The sequence below is a fragment of the Dreissena polymorpha genome, chromosome 12, assembly GCF_020536995.1.
Source record: "Dreissena polymorpha isolate Duluth1 chromosome 12, UMN_Dpol_1.0, whole genome shotgun sequence".
Taxonomy (NCBI): domain Eukaryota; kingdom Metazoa; phylum Mollusca; class Bivalvia; order Myida; family Dreissenidae; genus Dreissena; species Dreissena polymorpha.
Window position 1 is genome coordinate 28170154 of NC_068366.1, and position 17299 is coordinate 28187452.

Genomic DNA, 17299 nt, shown 5'->3' on the forward strand with positions numbered 1-17299 from the left:
GTTTAAAACTTAGCAACTGTGTATAATCCTTTTTTTTCAAATACATATATGTAAGTATTTTATCATTACAATTTCAAAAGGTTTTCTTCTTTGACATCATTTTACAAAATAAAATATTAAGTACAACTGACACTTGTTTATAATGACCTCTTTGCTGTGTTCTTGATACACTCTCAGAGGGCCCTGAAAATGAGACAATGAACATTTTCAGTAATGCTTGCATATAAGTGAATTCTCATACAAAATCATCTTTGTTATAATACCAATTACCAATTATGTCCTGGAGTCTGGCTTATCAAACACCATTTGACACACAACACATTGGATTTCATTTTTGAAATACGCATACAATTTAATTCTTTGCACCAATAACTTCCCTTGCAAAGAGGATCCTATGTTCTAGGGATGATCCAAACACACACACAGAAATTTGATCATAAACTTTAAATGTCTGACATAGTATTCTCTATCATTGGAAAAAAAATATTTCTTACATATTGCAAATATTCAATACTTTGAAACGTTGTTATTTGTTAGTGTAATGTCATTTCAGATGCATAGTAACATGCACCCAGCTCATAGTCTTACAGGGCAATAGATCATTGTAAAGTTTGTCAACTTTGTTATCATATAAACGTGGAATAAACCTGCAAAATATGAAACATTATATATGCATTGTATCTGACAATGGTGACTTAATAGTGTTCAGCATAATTAATATATTTTCCAATTTGGATGAAAACGCCTTTAATTTGACCAATTTGGCAGGTACCAGTACCATTATCAAAGTGGTGAAGAAAAACACAGTTAAGTCATAAGTTTGGCATTAAGTGATTCCGAATTTTGTAACTATTTGACCTTCTAAGCTAAAGCTTCCATGATAAAAAACACTCTTTGCCATTAATTGATCCAGGCTTGTTAAAGTTTATTTAAGTTGATGGCATTTAAAGCAACTCGTATTTTTACTACAATGTTCATATGGGCACACTTGTCAAACACCGCAAGTAGAGCATTCAGCAGTCATGTGAGCCATTTTTACTCTTGACAAAATGCCAGTCAAGAGGAGCAAAACAGGTCTCAGATTATTGCAACATCGTGTATACCTTAGGATTGTTTGTGTCATAGAGTAACAATGCTCCATCCCCAGCAGCAGCAATGAGGACATGCTCATTGTTCTCGGCCCATGTCACGTCAAACAATGCATCCTTCCAGTCATAGACATGGAGAGGCTGCACACCAGCCGGGTTTACATCACACACATACAGTGTACCCTGACCTGAAACAATTAACCATGTACTATTCTTGATTAAGTTAACCAAACGTTAAACAACAATTACTTAACACTTGATTTATTGGTAATAAAAAAAACAACAACGACTACAGGGCACTAACCTGAGTTAAAGGTACATGTATGATGGCTTTTCAAAATTTAGTGTTAAAGCAGTCACATAATATTTTGTTGTTTTTGTTGAAATATGTGTTGACCACTAACAACAATGTAGCTAAAACTAAAACCAAGTTTAGAATTTGTGAAAGAAATACTTCAAAATCATTATTATTCGTGTAATACTAGTACTATGGGTCAACTGATTCACAAGTTAAAGTTACTGACAAACCATTATTCCCAATATTTCATTAAAACAAGAGATGTGTTTGTCAGAAACACAATGCCCCCTTCAGCGCCGCTTTGAAGCCATATATTTGACATTTGACCTTGAAGGATGACCTTGGCCTTGACCCATCACTCAAAATGTGCAGCTCCATGAGATACACATGCATGCCAAACATCAAGTTGCTATCTGAAGCAACATAGAAGTTATGAGCATTTTTCGAAACCTAAATGCCAAACCTAAATGCAAAGTGTGACGGAAAGACAGACAGACGGACAGATGGATGGTCCGATCACTATATGCCCTCCTTCTGGGACATAAAAACAAAAATTAACGTAGGCAAAAAAGACAATTATATGTAATCCACACATTATGTGTTAGTTTCACAATCTAAACACTAAACTTAAGAAAGTTCATTACAATGTGTACTATGATGACACTTCACATTTCTTAAAAAACGCTAATGAAGTAAAGCTGTATTGATTCCTTTTAATAGGTAGATAAGTAAGGATTAGCGCTAATTGTAAAACGCCATTCATACACAGTGGGTGTATTGTATTTTGATCAGCCAACACGTGGTGGTTTAAACACTGTTAACACATGATTTAATGAGTTTCTGTGCGTTTAAGAGGAAAATAAAAACACATTGACATGTATTGTTTTGTTTTGTCACAACAATGAACTAGTTATACATATGCTCAAAAGGTCCCCCTCTTGTAGTCACTACCTTGCCACGATTTATCGCACACACTTGTTACAATCACATCAGATAAGACAAATTAAAAAGTAGTTATTTAAAAAAAATCAGAAATACACCAATTTACACTTCAAAATGATTGTTGTTTTACCATTAGAGTTTGCGCTGATGAATATAAATGATTTTGCAGTAATTAATTTTGACAAAATAGTATGGGACAGTTTTCTGTTGGTTGGAAAAATTATGTGGTAGCATCTAGTGTGTTCACAAATTTCCATGTGGCCAGGAATTCCCGGTAATTGAAAAACTGGACCCCTTCATTATAATGATCATAAACCTTGGTCATTACCATTTTAAAACTAAACCAGGGACCCGTCATCATCATCATCATCATCATCATCATCATCATCATCATCATCATCATCATCATCATCATCATCATCATCATCATCATCATCACAGAAAACATGTTTTGAGCAAGTTTAAAGACTAAAGGCAAAAATATTACTAATAAAGTTTAATAATAGGATTTTGTTCTTCCTTTCAACCTAGTGACCTAGTTTTTGACATAGTATAACTATTATCTTTAATTATACACCAGTAACACCACCAGTAAAAGCAGTGACAAAAGTCACTTAATAAAGAAATATGTTGACGAAATATGCATGTGAATGTAAGATCAACAAAGCTCCTTCTGATCCAGTGGGACCACTGACAACATAATGATTTGGTTGAGAAAAAAAAATGCCAAAAGGAATCTACCTAAGAGTTTTGAAGGATACATCTTTGATGTGTTTTAATAAATCGCTGCATACATTCATAGAAACTCATCAATCATCAATGAGTTTTCATTTTTCCCAAGTGATATTGTGATGTGGAACAAACTTCCTGCCACTACAGTTTTACATCCTGATCTTGAAGGGTTTAAGCAGTCTCTGCTTTCCCCTTCTGCCCCTTGAACTCCAGGAGACGTGTTTTTATCAGTTTTTAACCTTAAATCACTTCAATTTATAATAAATCTAACATACTTTTATCTTTCTCACTTTTTCACTTTTAACACTTATCTGCACTGACTGCGCACCTGTCAATAATACCCGCAAGGGAAGTTAGACAGGACAGACAGAGGGACGGACAGACCGACAGACACACAGACAGACAGATAGTGTATAAAGACACAAACTTCTCAAAACAATCAACACAGACAGAGCTTTTTAATAAGGGATTGACAGCTGGGTGTAGAAATATTACGCCTATGGAGCAAATGGGTGCAACATGACACATTTTGAAAGCAAACAGAATAAATAATTTACATACAAAAGGAGTGATACAAAATGATTGATTAAACAAATAGACAAGCAGGAAGTTTTAGATAACTAAAGTTGTATATTACAATACAAAAAATCATGGGAAGAGAATGATCAATTATATGCAGTAAAGTAAAATATTAAAAACAAGCAAATTCGTTGAATTGATATCCTCCACCACATACATTTTGACGTACGGACGGACAGACAGAGGGACTGAGGGACAAGCCAATTTTATATCCCGCCGCCATTGGCAGAGGATAAAAAGGGAACCAAAGCGTTGGTCACTGAGAATCCGATTATTGCAACTACTGTAATGGCCTACACTGTCAAAACAAGTTATATATTATGTGAAACGAAATACCTGTTTAATATGAATTATCACATATCAGATAAAGATCAAAAGCATTGACATCTATACACATATAAAAATAGACGTTATTACACTGGATGCTGAAGGAAAGCAAAATCAGAGATTGTTAATGGTCCCTTCTTAGTACAATTACTCGGACTACACCAGAGCCCCACCATATCAAACAAATACTCATCATTTACACCTTTAATCAAACGCAATATTTAACAAACAAACCGACAATCAATGCAATTAAAAGCCGGCACAATTGAACAATTAAAACAATTACATACATTGGTAACAGTTTGTAAAACGATAATGGTTTGCAATTAAAAAACTTCATTTAATCATTAATAATCAAAAGCAATACAAAGGAACAAACCGACAGCACAATATATAATTTTAAACAACTTTATTCAATCATACACCCACTGTAAATAGGTGTAATAAAATATAGGGCCGAATGAGCCAGGTCGATTTGGGTCCGAAAGAGCCTGAAATTTCGGTCTGGGCCGAAAGAGCTTGGGTCCGATAGAGCCTGCTACCCTAGTCCAAATTTTTGACGCTCTTAAATATTAAGCTACTTTTTATATGGGTAATATTTGGAGCAAAGAATTTAGCCCATATAAAAAGTATCTCTAAATTCTTTGCGCGTCTTATAAATGAGACTACCGGGTGGCAGACGTTTCTCCCCCAAGACGTTTCCTCCCCAGACATTTCACCCCCAAAATGGGGGTGAAACGTCTGCATAATATGTAAATGTATATTAGCAGTAGTTATTTGTAATAAATTGAAAATAAAGTATTAGTATATTAATTGAGTGCATTTTATGTGTAAAAAAACGATGTTAGTTGAGTCCTGACTAATTAAAATATATTCCCAATTCACATAATGCAGTGTTATAATGAAGATAAGCCATAAGTTATGATTTTTAAGAATGAATAATAACTATAACATATTTAGATTTTTATTTTGAGTAAATAAAGTTGTTATATGACATTAAAATTATAATTTATTACAGCAAGTATTGAATTGTAGTTCTCAAAAATAATTTTGATAAATAACTATCAGTGTGTCATAGATCTTTATTAATACCATTTACCTTCCAATTTAAAAATTAATTTAATTTGTAGCCAAAAAAATGTGACAGCATTTTCATCATTTGGCTAATATTAAATAACAACCACACCTACCATTATACAAGATATTAGGCACTAAGGGTGCAATAAACAAGCATTGATAAGATTAGCAAGTGTAGTACACAAGATAACAGCTAGATTATGGGTGCAATATACAGGCCTTTTAATCAGCATTGATGAGATTATGTGACAGGGGGATAAGATGAGATTAGCACATTATTATGCAAAAAACGTTTTTAAATAGTTTATCACTGTATTAAATATTATTAATGAATAGATTTGATTTGACTTAATTGATAGTTTTAAATATAGAACAGAACAGAACAGAACAGAAAGTTTATTCATATAACATTTACAGTTCATCGTTACATATACACAACTGACAATATATAAGCAATAAGCACATGCATAGTAATGCAAAAGTGACCAAACTAGTACATAAAAAGGTGTTAAAATGCACTCAGGCCATCGAATTACTCAACGTTTGCATTCAATATATCAGTTCTCATTTTAAAAGCATTTTTACAATATATCGCGAGTTTATTTAGGACTTTGGTTTTTAATATTTGTTAACAAAAGAATAAATTTATGCATACTAGGTCGGTTATAATAGAATTTGTCAATATACATTTTCCTTATATCTGTATAAAGAGGACATACAATTACAAAATGGTATTCGTCTTTAATATCATTTGAGTTACATATATTACATTTGCGTTCGTTTTTAGAAATATTTGTATGTCTCCCAGATTCAATTTTTAACATGTGGGACGAAAGTCTTAATTTTGATATGTATTTTCTTAAATTAAAGTTTTGGATTATGTTAAGGTTATCAGATAGTTCAATTCGATGTTTCAATTCTTTGTATAAGGTAAATGAACTTTTACCGTTTAAATCATTTAGCCACAAACCTATGTACATATCAATTAGTCTATTTTTAAATATAGGAATAAATACATTTGCATTTACTGATTCTGAGTACATCCAAACATCTTTAAAACCAGTGTTTTGAAGTAAGTCTCGTACTTTGATAATCCAATTATTACATCGTATTATATTTTCAGCACCATTTCTCATACAACACAGTGTACTATATAATATACAATTAGTTTGTTTAACAGTATACAATTTTATGAAATAGTCTGAACTAGTTATTAGTAAAAATTAAAATATCAGTGACATCCAATCATTTTATTATATACATACATATAAATGCATGAAAAAAAATAAAATTGTTGACAATTATATAGTTTATTTATTTATCATATTTAACTGTTACAAGGAAAACAGTTTTGAAATTAATATAAATGTGATTTAACCATTTAATCAATTCACCAATTGACCCTATTTAATTGGATTAATTGGATTAAAAACAACAAACAACTACAGTTCCTCAACACTAATGATTTACATGCATTCCATTCACAGTTAAACCAAAAAAATAATCAAACAAGCTGCTTCATAAATAAAGTTAATTGAAAACTTCATAAACAAAATAATTATTTTGATAATAAATCAAGAATAAACTTCAACCAAACAATCATACATTTATTGGGGGGGGGGGGGGGGGGGGGGGGGGGGAAACGTCTGCACTTAAACCAAAGTGGGGGGGGGGGGGGGAAACGTCTGGGGAGGAAACGTCTTGGGGGAGAAACGTCTAGGGGAGGAAACGTCTTGGGGGTGAAACGTCCGGAAACCAGACTACCTGCTACCCCAGTATATACCTGCAATGCCAAAATTTTGTGATGTACAGCAAGCGAATCGTGTTTCAAAATATGGCGAAAATTTAACAGAATACCCATGCCGGTTGTTTGTTTTAAATGTGACTTTCATTGTGAACTTATTAACATTTTTCTAACCAAGAGGGGTTTAGTTTAAAACAAGATAGTCCGTGACCGAAACATAAACACAACCTTTGACCCCGGATGTCGTAAATTAAGGGAATGCCAATTTTAAGTGTGCTATCGAGCAATTTAGTGCATGCCTCAATGCTTATATTTCATTTGTTTCTCAAATGAATAAAACTAGCAAAAATGACAAGACTAATCAGGGACCTAGAGTAATCGATTGTTCTTTTGCGCCTTCGTGACGATCTAGATATGTGAGTATCGTAGTTTTAAAAATACTAAAGTACATAAATTATATATAATCTTTTCTTTTCTTTTTTTTAACCGAATGCAAATACTATCATCATTATCTTTATCGATAATAAATATATCATACTGCATCATGAGTGTAGCGCATCCTTTGCGATACCGGTTGAACCCTATCGGTTCAAACAAGACACCCAAGATGCCGTAAAGTGTCAAAATGCCCGCCATCGCAAAAATAAATAAATAAAATATGTCATCTGCTTAATTTCACGCCCAATCGCTATTATGGATTTTTATTTGCCATCGGATATTGCAAGAGTGGTACTTAGTAAGTTTTAATTTGATATAATTTGATAATAGGTGATACCTATGTTACGGGCAAAAGCTTAGTTGAAAATAATTTGGACAAAACATTTTACTGATTTAATCGTTAAAATTGGTTAAACCGGTCCGTCTAAAATGCGTATATGACTGATATCCGCGGATATGAACGAAAAGTGCGAATATGAACGAATATAGGCAATATTTTTGCGTTTTGTGCAGTTTTCTTTATATAAACAAATCACTGTTGATTGAAAAATTCTCAATATTGATAAATTAGTTCTGGCTACCATAACTTTAAATGTCGCTTTTTATGATTTTTGACAGGCGCAACTTTATAGTTATGGACCAACCCCATTAGGAAAGTCAACCAGAAATTCCCGAAAAGTTGACAGTTAACAAAGACCGGTCCGAAACAGCTTTTAAATGCAGTTATTGGCCCAAATCAACCACTTGATCGGAAAGATTGACATTTTTCACATTTAACTGATATATTCTTTCACAAAATACTATATTAAACATTTAAAATTTATCTATTCTGCTCTTACATATCGAAAAAAACAGCGATGTGACAGACTTTCTTGAAATGCGAATCTCCCAAGATTTCACAGTCATATGATGTTATTTCTATTTTTAGTAACATACAGTACACTCCACGCGTTTTCCCCAAAAAACGCGCTCCCTCCGTTCTTTTTTTCTGCCAGCGAGTGTTCACGCAGCGTTGAGAGAGCGAGGTGAACTCAATAAAACGCTCGGCGTTACGCTGCTTTCACTAATTCCCGCGGCGTGTATTACTTTAGCCTAGTCGGTAAATGCAGACAATTTCCGTTCTTATCAGTGACCGCCGCGCAACGCCGCGTTAGCAGTGTGCTACTGGGCATGCCAAAAAAAACAAAACATTGTTATAATAAATTTTTTAAAAATTGTAGTACATGTACATCAGGGATGTATAATCTATTATACATCCCTGTGTACATGTATAAAAAAGATAATTGTATATAAAAAATTATTACGTATAAAAATTATGTTTTTTAATTCACAGGTACGTCTACAATATGAATGAATATAAGACATTTTACAAATTAATATTTAAATCATAACACATATAAGACAATAATAAATGTTCCGTAAAATTTCCAAATGAGAATAATAATTAGTAATCCGAAACACACTACGAGTTTAAATGTTAACACGACGTTTACAAATGCTTCCAATATACAGTCATCATGTATATTTCCCGACAAAAGCGCGCACAATTATGCTGCAATGTACAAGGTCAAGGTATACTCCTGCCGCGTGTATTGATTTTTTTAATACAAACTTTGTAGCGCAGAGAACATTGAATTTGGTTGATTTCGGTTAAAAGTTTCTTTGGTATTTTTTAACAAAATTATATCGCGAATAAGTTGATATTTCCTCCAAAATAATTTCAAATCGAACACGCTGAATCTTTATTGTTACGGTATTTTAGTAGAGTAATTATTTTAACAGTTATTGTACTGTAAACTGATTAAAGAAGACATCTGGGCGGAACTGGATTTTAAGTGTTTGACGTTATGAAAACACGCAAAGCTTGTCTACTGACCTATTGTGTAGTCTGCTGTCTGCGGTGTTTTGACAAAAGAGATTAACATGTGTGAATGTCACTCTGCCGATTTGGTCCATAATTACCGGTAAACATTGTTTTGAATGTCGACGCAACAAGAATACAACTGTGAATATTAAATGCAACTATCAACTCAATAGTTACCACCTTCTTTTAGCAATCAATGGAATAACCTAACTTCAAAGAGAAAATAAATGCATAGCGAGCAGAGAATTAACTTTGTTCCGACAATTAAAACCATTCCTTATGCATTCGTTGAAAGTGTTTACTTGAGTAAGTTAATTATGCCTTTAGACAGGAAGCGGCTTTTCTTTGATTACGTCAAACTGTCAATTCACACAGATTTGCGAGATTTTTAGGGTCCTTGGTCATTTGTTTACATGTTCAGCATAGAAAATCACCTGCTAACATGAAAACTTTGGATTAAATTATCAAAATAAAAACAATGTTGCAAACTGTGTTTATATTAATTGGTAAGTATAAGTTAAAAGACGACGTTTTGTTTGTCGTAAATCAACGAGTTTTCTATACAACAACTACTTCTACAACCACGTCGGGATCAATCTATCTTGGTTGTTTTTTTTTAATTGTAAATATTATACTACATGTACATGTATGTACTTGTAATAAATGTAATTTTATTTGAAAATCAGGAAGTCAAACAAAATTAAATTGATCGTTATCTCGTAAAACGCGGAGTTTCCCCCCGCGTTGCCAACGCCGAGGGTCGCAGCGTCGGATGATCAGTTTTGCCGATCGTTTACCGCAGCGTCCAAAATCATGCAAACGCCGCGTCTCGCGGGATTTTCTTAATCTCCCTCCAGGTCAATCCCCGCGGAGTATGGAGGGAAATTTGGGGAAAACGCATGGAGTGTACTGTACCATGTGCTCAAGTGTTTTCAAATTCAGAATGACATTTCCCGGTCTTTTAGATTATTCTGGCTTGTTTTGTAAACAAATTGAAGTATTAATACAAACTCAAGGTAAATAGTATTTAAAACTACCTGATTCACATTGAAATCAGTCTTATAATCCACCAGAAGTAAGTTGTTAATCTCTGTCAACTACTGACTGGACTTCGATGAAGCTTTATGGGAAGCTTAACTACCTTGAGGAGATGCGCGTGTTATTAGTGGGTTCTGGTTAGATGATTTATTTAGAGAGTTATGGCCCTTTGAAAATGTTAAGTTGCTAAACCATCCATCATATTATTTTGTCCAAAGTTATGCCCCTCAAGACGTTTCCTTTTATCTGAAAATATAGTGCAATATTGTGACAAAAAAACCTTTGGGGAGCATCACCCGTCTCCGATGGTTTCTTGTTTTTCAAAGCGGCGTTATCATTAAGCTGCACATTTTGAGTGGTGAAAGTTCAAGGTCAAGGTCATCCTTCAATGTCAAAGGTAAAAAAAAATATATTTTTTTTTAAAGCTGTGTTATCATGAAGCTGCATATTTTGAGTGGTGGAACAGGGATTTTTTTGCCCAATTTTAAAGCCGAAATTCGGCTATGTTCCCAATCCCAAAAAGTATACTTTTTTCCCAAAATGTGGCAAAATTCCCAATTTAAAAAAATCTTTTTTTTTTCTTTTTTTTTAAAAAGAAGTGTCTTATGCGTATTTTATCTCAATTTTAATTCAATTACATCTAACAAAGTATTATATGATTTTGTTTTTAACCAGGTTTTCCGAAGGAAAAAACTGGTTATTAGATTGGCGAATGCGGGCGGGCTGGCTGGCTGGCGGGCTGGCTGGCGGGCTGGCGGGCTGGCGGAATAAGCTTGTCCAGGCCATAACTATGTCGTTCATTGTCAGATTTTAAAATCATTTGGCACATTTGTTCACCATCATTGGACGGTGTGTCGCGCGAAATAATTACGTCGATATCTCCAAGGTCAAGGTCACACTTTGAGTTCAAAGGTCAAAAATGGCCATAAATGAGCTTGTCCGAGCCATAACTATGTCGTTCATCGTCAGATTTTAAAATCATTTGGCACATTTGTTCACCATCATTGGACGGTGTGTCGCGCGAAATAATTACGTCGATATCTCCAAGGTCAAGGTCACACTTTGAGTTCAAAGGTCAAAAATGGCCATAAATGAGCTTGTCCTGGCCATAACTATGTCATTCATTGTGAGATTTTAAAATCATTTGGCACATTTGTTCACCATCATGGGACGGTGTGTCCCACGAAAGAATCACGTCAATATCTCCAATGTCAAGGTCGCCACGACTAAAAATAGATTTAAAAAAAAAAAAAAAACTTACAAAGGGGGTTAATTTTTTTTGGTCATTTCAAAAGTTCAGTTTGAGTTTTCTCCCTTTATCAGATTTTTTTTTCACAATGAAAACCTGGTTTTGTGACAATTTTGTCCCTTGTTTTAATTTAAATGATTATAAAGAGTTATATCAAATTTAGTATTTTCCTAATCAGTGAACTTTTCGTGTGGAAAAAAAGGCTAATGAATTTATTTTCCCAATTTCATGAAAATGCCGATAAAATTGCCAATTCCAAAGCCATGGGCTATCTTCCCAAAAAGTGGGGGAAAAAAACCATTGGAAGTTCAAGGTCAAGGTCATCCTTCGAGGTCAAAGTCATCCTTCAAGGTCAAAGGTCAAAAAAGTAATTATTTCAATGCGGCGTTCACATGCAGCTGCACATTTTGAGTGGTGGAAGTTCAAGGTCAAGGTCATCCTTCAAGGTCAAAGGTCAAAAAATAATTTAAATTTCTAAGCGGCGCAATAGGGGGCATGGTGTTTCTGGCGAACACATCTCTTGTTTTTTAGCGAGGCTGTTTTGGGAGAAAACCCGAGCTATTGTCATAGCCAGCTCGTTCGCCGTGCGCCGTGGGCGTCGTGCTAAAACCTTAGCATTGGCTCTAAAATCAAAGTGCTTCCACCTACAGCTATGAAATTTCATATGAAGATGCACTTTGATGAGTTCTACACCCCACACCCATTTTTGGGTCACTAGGTCGAAGGTCAAGGTCACTGTGACCTCTAATATCAAGCTTTAACATAGGCTCTAAAATCAAAGTGCTTCCACCTACAACTTTGAAACTTCATATGTAGTTGCACCTTGATGAGTTCTACATGCCACACCCATTTTAGGGTCACTAGGTCAAAGGTCAAGGTCACTGTGACCTCTAATATAAAATTTTAACAAAAACCTTAACATTGCCTCTTAAATCAAAGTGCTTCCACCTACAACTTTGAAACTTCACATGTAGATGCACCTTGATGAGTTCTACACGCCACACCCGTTTTGGGTCACTAGGTCAAAGGTCAAGGTCACTGTGACTTCTAAAAAAAAACACAAAAAATTCTGACAAGCTTTCGCAGCTGAGCGTGGCATAAGTTATGCGGTGCTCTTGTTTTAATTTGGGACAATTGACATCTCTGAATACTAGTCATATATTTTTTATGTTAAATGTTTAGTTTTGTTCCTTATGGCCGATTGTCTTTTTGTTATACTGTTTTTATTTCAATTAAATAATCAGAACTATGAATCTTCTTTCCTCAGGTTACTTGAAGGAGAATAGTTACACTAAAACATACAATTGTTTTATGGAAGAATGCTCTTTACTGCAAGAGTATTGCATGCTTGTGAAGACTGGACGAACTCCAAGGATTACTCATCTTCCTCAACTGGGCTCCATTTTGGATGAGTGGGGAAAGCTGAAACAGAGTGGTAGGCTGTTCTTTTCATTCAAAAAAAGTTAATGTAAAGACTGATTCTGTTGCATTTTATCTGGCATGGGTCCAACTGGCTGCTTATAGGCCGAGCAGTGGTTTTTTGTGCGCAAAATTGGGGCAGGGGCCACCATTCCCATTGGAAAAAAGTATATATTTTTCCCAAAATGAAATGGGACCTAAAAATTCCCAGTTGTAGTTAAAATTATTTTTTTTATGAGCAACATTTTTTTCTCATTTTTTAAGCATTTGTTTGTAAAAAAACAACAACACCTATTTCCCAATTCAAAGGGACCCGGCCCCATTCCCAAAATGGTGAAAAAAACAAAAAGTACATTTTTAGCTCGGCTGTTTTCGGAGAAAATCCGAGGTATTGTCATAGCCAGCATGTCGTCCGCCATGCTAAAACCATGACATTTTCCTCTAACATCAAACTTTGAAACTTCATATGTAGATGCACCTTGATGAGTTCTACACGCCACACCCGTTTTTGTGTCATTATGTCAAAGTTTAAGGTCACTGTGACCTCTAAAAAAAAAAAATCTGACAAGCTTTCGCAGCCGAGCGTGGCACCTGTTATGCGGTGCTCTTGTTGTGTATTTCAAATAATTTTGTTGTGCATGATGGATTTTAAAATGCCCCGGTAAATTGGCACCAATGATCAATAAATCAAGACAACTTGTTGCCTGCAACAACCAAGTACAGCTTGTTTATAGGTCAAGGTCATAGTGGAGTTTGTGCAAATTAAGTCCTTACATTGCAAAGAACGTTGTTATGAATTACAGGATTTACAAATGAATCAGCACAATGAATATCTGAATGATTTGTATAGTGAAACAACCATGTGGTTCATGTCAAAATCAAATCAAAGTGGAGTATTGAAGTTTGTGCATAGTTGTCCCCACGCTTTTCGAAAAGCGTGGGGATTATGTGGTAATCTCCGGCATCTGTCCATCCGTCCTGGCCACTATCTCCTCCTACACTATTAGCACTAGAACCTTGAAACTTACACACATGGTAGCTATGAGCATATGTGCGACAGTGCACTAATTGGAATTTTGATCTGACCCCTGGGTCAAAAGTAATGGGGGTTGGGTGAGGCCGGGTCAGAGATTTTTACTCATTTTTCTAGCAACATGTGCAATGGGGATACGAGTAGGCCGAGGGCCTCCGCGCCAGCTTATCAATTTGCCAATTTGTGACCTCAGAGACCCCAATCATGCAAACTCTGCGTATCCGGGACGTTCTTCATCTCCCTCCATAAGCGTGCCCATGGAGTAGGGAGGGAAATTGGGGAAAACATGTGGACTGTACTGTAAATTGCCTAAGTGTAACTTTTGGAACACTCTACATGTCATATTTTAACCCTACATCACGACACTTGCTCAGAACATTTGTTGTTATGAATATGATATATTGGCTTGTTATGTAAGTGCTTCACAAAATCTCAGCACAGTTCGTGTCCTTCAGCTGCAGGTGAGCGACAAAAGGCCTTTGTCCTTCATGTTTATATTGATCAACCTAGAGGTGCAGGAAAGGGGAACCAACAAATAGCAGCCTTAGCAGGACACAGTTTCCTGCTGTTTAACTATAGATTTTTTCTATAGATTGTTTTTTATGTGTGAATTTAATTACCTTCTTTCTTTGCAGAGAGAGTCTTTGAGAAACAGGACCTTTCAATTCAGTGCAGTCTTGCTCAAGAACACCACCTTCTGATCAATGATGTGACTAAATTAACAAGTGTTTCACCTTTGAAAAGCATTTCCAATCAGCCAGAAAGGCAGACGTTCTCCAAATGCAGGGCACCTTCAGGTGAAAGAAGTGACAAAACGACACCACATAATGGCAATATAAGAGCTACTCCACAGTCTAAAAAAGTTCTTTTTTCACCAATACCAAAATCTGCAAGTGACTTAAAAACCTGGAATGATGACTGTGATTCTACAGCGGAATCTTTAACTACAAACTCTTGTCTGAAAAGTCATCATGTTGTATGCCCATCATCTACTCTAGAACTGAATGGTAATGTGGATACTGATAATGACCACTGTGCTTCTAGCAGAACGGCTGAGAATTTTGCCATAGTAAGAACGCCTAGTATTGTGAGTGCGTTAGACAGGTCTGAAGTGTCATTGGCTAACCATGAGGAGGGCAGCCATGATGAGGGCAGTCTGGATAAGAAAAGCTCTAGCCACAATGCACCCTGCACTCTTGCAGACAACACTTCAACTTCTATAGGTAAACAAGCACTTCCAAACAGTGATTTCCACAGGTCATTTAACGGTCCCTGTCCTTGAATTTCAAAATCAGAGTCCGCGGGGCGCTTTAACTTTTCCGATATATGTATTTTTGCAGTTTCTGCAACTAGCTATTCTAAAGATCAAAGCAATAACGTCTTTGCTGAAAACTTTGAAAACCTATTCACGATTTCTTTGTCAATTACATGTATCGCTTTACCCAACTAAAGCCCGCCTAAATGCGAAGCGTCATTGTATTGGTCAATCAATATTGACCAATGAGAGCGCACGCTTTATGATTGACAGTATTCGGCATGCAATACCTGTAGTTAAATCATGCCAACAACTCGTGATGTACATGTTATTGCCTCAGAAATCTTGGCCAGTTAATTAGAAGTATGATGATGCCAGCTCGCTTTAATCCTCATGGAAATTGTGCATTTCGTGAATTATACTGTCAAAACATTTATTCTACACGTAAAGGGTTTTAACAAATTATTATGTTGAATTCATTACGCAGCTTTAAATGTTTTTTTTAAATCTCCAATAAACATACAATAATGTGTTATCCGAAACCCACTCAAGAATGATAACGCAATTGTAATACAAAACACACTTCCGAACGCGATGTTAACAAAATCTAGCTTCATATGCACAGTGCTAATTTATTTCCTGTTGTTATTTGTCTCAATAAAAAGGGCGCGAAAATTATGCAGCATGTACAACATAGTGTCATTTGCACAGATAGTGTGGGCGTATTGATTGTTGTAGAAACATGCACACATCACGTCAAGTGAATTACGCTTGTTCAGTGGGTATATTTCATCAAATCTTTAAATAGCCACATATGCTGAAATTCATTTTATACTTTAGAAAAAAATGTGTTTATGAAAGTCTTGGACACTTTTATAGTCAATATTTACCGGAGTTTGCTGTGAAAGAAACCTTTTCACGTTTAACCACTGACACAGTGTGGTTATTTGACAAAATTGAAAAAAATTGTTTCAGATTCTCAATTTTCTTTGTAGTTATGATATTTGTGAGGAAACAGTAATTCTGAACATTTACCATGTTCTAAAATATCCATGATATGCATCTTTTGACGATTTAAAAGACCTGAAAATCATAAAGCATTGCAATGCAAAATGATTTAATTATTTGGAGAGTTCTGTTGTTGTCGTTATTTTTTGTGACACTATGAGGATTGCTTCTATAAAGTATAAAATACATCATGTCCTCTATGAGTATGACTTTGCCGGGATGCCAGATTAGACTGATGGTGCGGTTATTCTCGCACAACATGAGGTTGCCCTTTTTTAAGAGGGGTATGACCAGTGACTGGGGTCACTCCTTGGGTCACTTCTCCTACCAGATCTTTTGGCATAGTGCCGTCAATGCTGCAGTCGTTGTAAATAAACACACCAAGAATCAGAGCCCTCCCCTGCCTTTTGCACAAACAAGAGTTTAAAAGTCAACAACATTAATCAAAAGGTCAAATCTCATGATTCATCGTATTCTAACATGTGCGCATTCCATCTTACCCAGACTGTAAATTTGTCCTTCTTTATGCAATTTTAAAATAACTTAAAATAAGTAGCCACAAACAGTGGCCCAGCTAGGTCTAAATGAAAGCCAGCTCAGCCCTGCCGTCACGATGCCCCACCCTGCCCTTCTGAGGATTCGCCCTTGCCTTCTATGACTCCTGCCATGTCATTTAACCCTTTACCACTTAGATACGTATTTTCACGCATTTGAAGTCTCTTAGAAATTTATATTTAATTTAAGACCTTTCGGTCGAGATGCAAGTTTGTTAAGCTTCATCTCCAAACCTTAGATACTGACGAGCAGCAAACAGCATAAAACCTGAACAGACTGCAAGTTACTCGCAGTCTGTTCTGATTTTATGCTGTTTGCACATGGCCATTTTCACTTTGCTTTTAAGTTGGAAAGGGGTTAACCCAGACCTTGCAATGTACGAGTTTCATAACCAATAGACATGTACTCAATATCGTCTAGCTGTCAACCGTTCATTAAAGTCACCAAACTGATGCACCTGATCCAGTTCCAGCCAGTTTAAATGTCGACAATTTAGTTTGCTACTGCTTTCCTATTTGTTCAATAAACATGAGGCACTGGAAGGTCATTATCGACATAAAGGCCTTTTTCTGACCATTCTGGGAACAAATGAAATTTCGGGATTGGCTTTATGTACGAATAGTCCACTGTTTTAGAAAGACTTATTTAAAATA

The 17299-nt window shown here is 35.5% G+C and overlaps 2 protein-coding genes across 6 annotated transcripts in view; one reads left to right on the forward strand and one right to left on the reverse strand.

The window, feature by feature from the left end:
- LOC127854262 (peroxisomal targeting signal 2 receptor-like) overlaps positions 1-7050 on the reverse strand; it is a 49577-nt gene extending 42527 nt beyond the window's left edge. For 3 of the 4 annotated variants that reach the window (XR_008037003.1, XM_052389328.1, XM_052389329.1), the window contains exons 1-3: positions 6827-7050; positions 1104-1276; positions 148-183 (exon numbers count right to left, since the gene is read on the reverse strand). Coding sequence is in view for 3 of the 4 variants with exons in the window: in XM_052389328.1 (XP_052245288.1) it covers positions 148-183; positions 1104-1276; positions 6827-6935 (318 nt within the window). In the remaining variant the exon portion in view is untranslated. The remainder of the gene's footprint in view (positions 1-147; positions 184-1103; positions 1277-6826) is intronic. The other variant, XM_052389327.1, reaches the window with a different exon arrangement.
- A 332-nt stretch (positions 7051-7382) lies between these two features.
- Positions 7383-17299, forward strand: part of LOC127852831 (uncharacterized) — a 34447-nt gene continuing 24530 nt past the window's right edge. For both annotated transcript variants that reach the window (XM_052386825.1, XM_052386826.1), the window contains exons 1-3: positions 7383-7523; positions 12644-12811; positions 14464-15051. In XM_052386825.1, the coding sequence (XP_052242785.1) occupies positions 7481-7523; positions 12644-12811; positions 14464-15051 (799 nt within the window). In that variant the 5' untranslated portion in view covers positions 7383-7480. The remainder of the gene's footprint in view (positions 7524-12643; positions 12812-14463; positions 15052-17299) is intronic.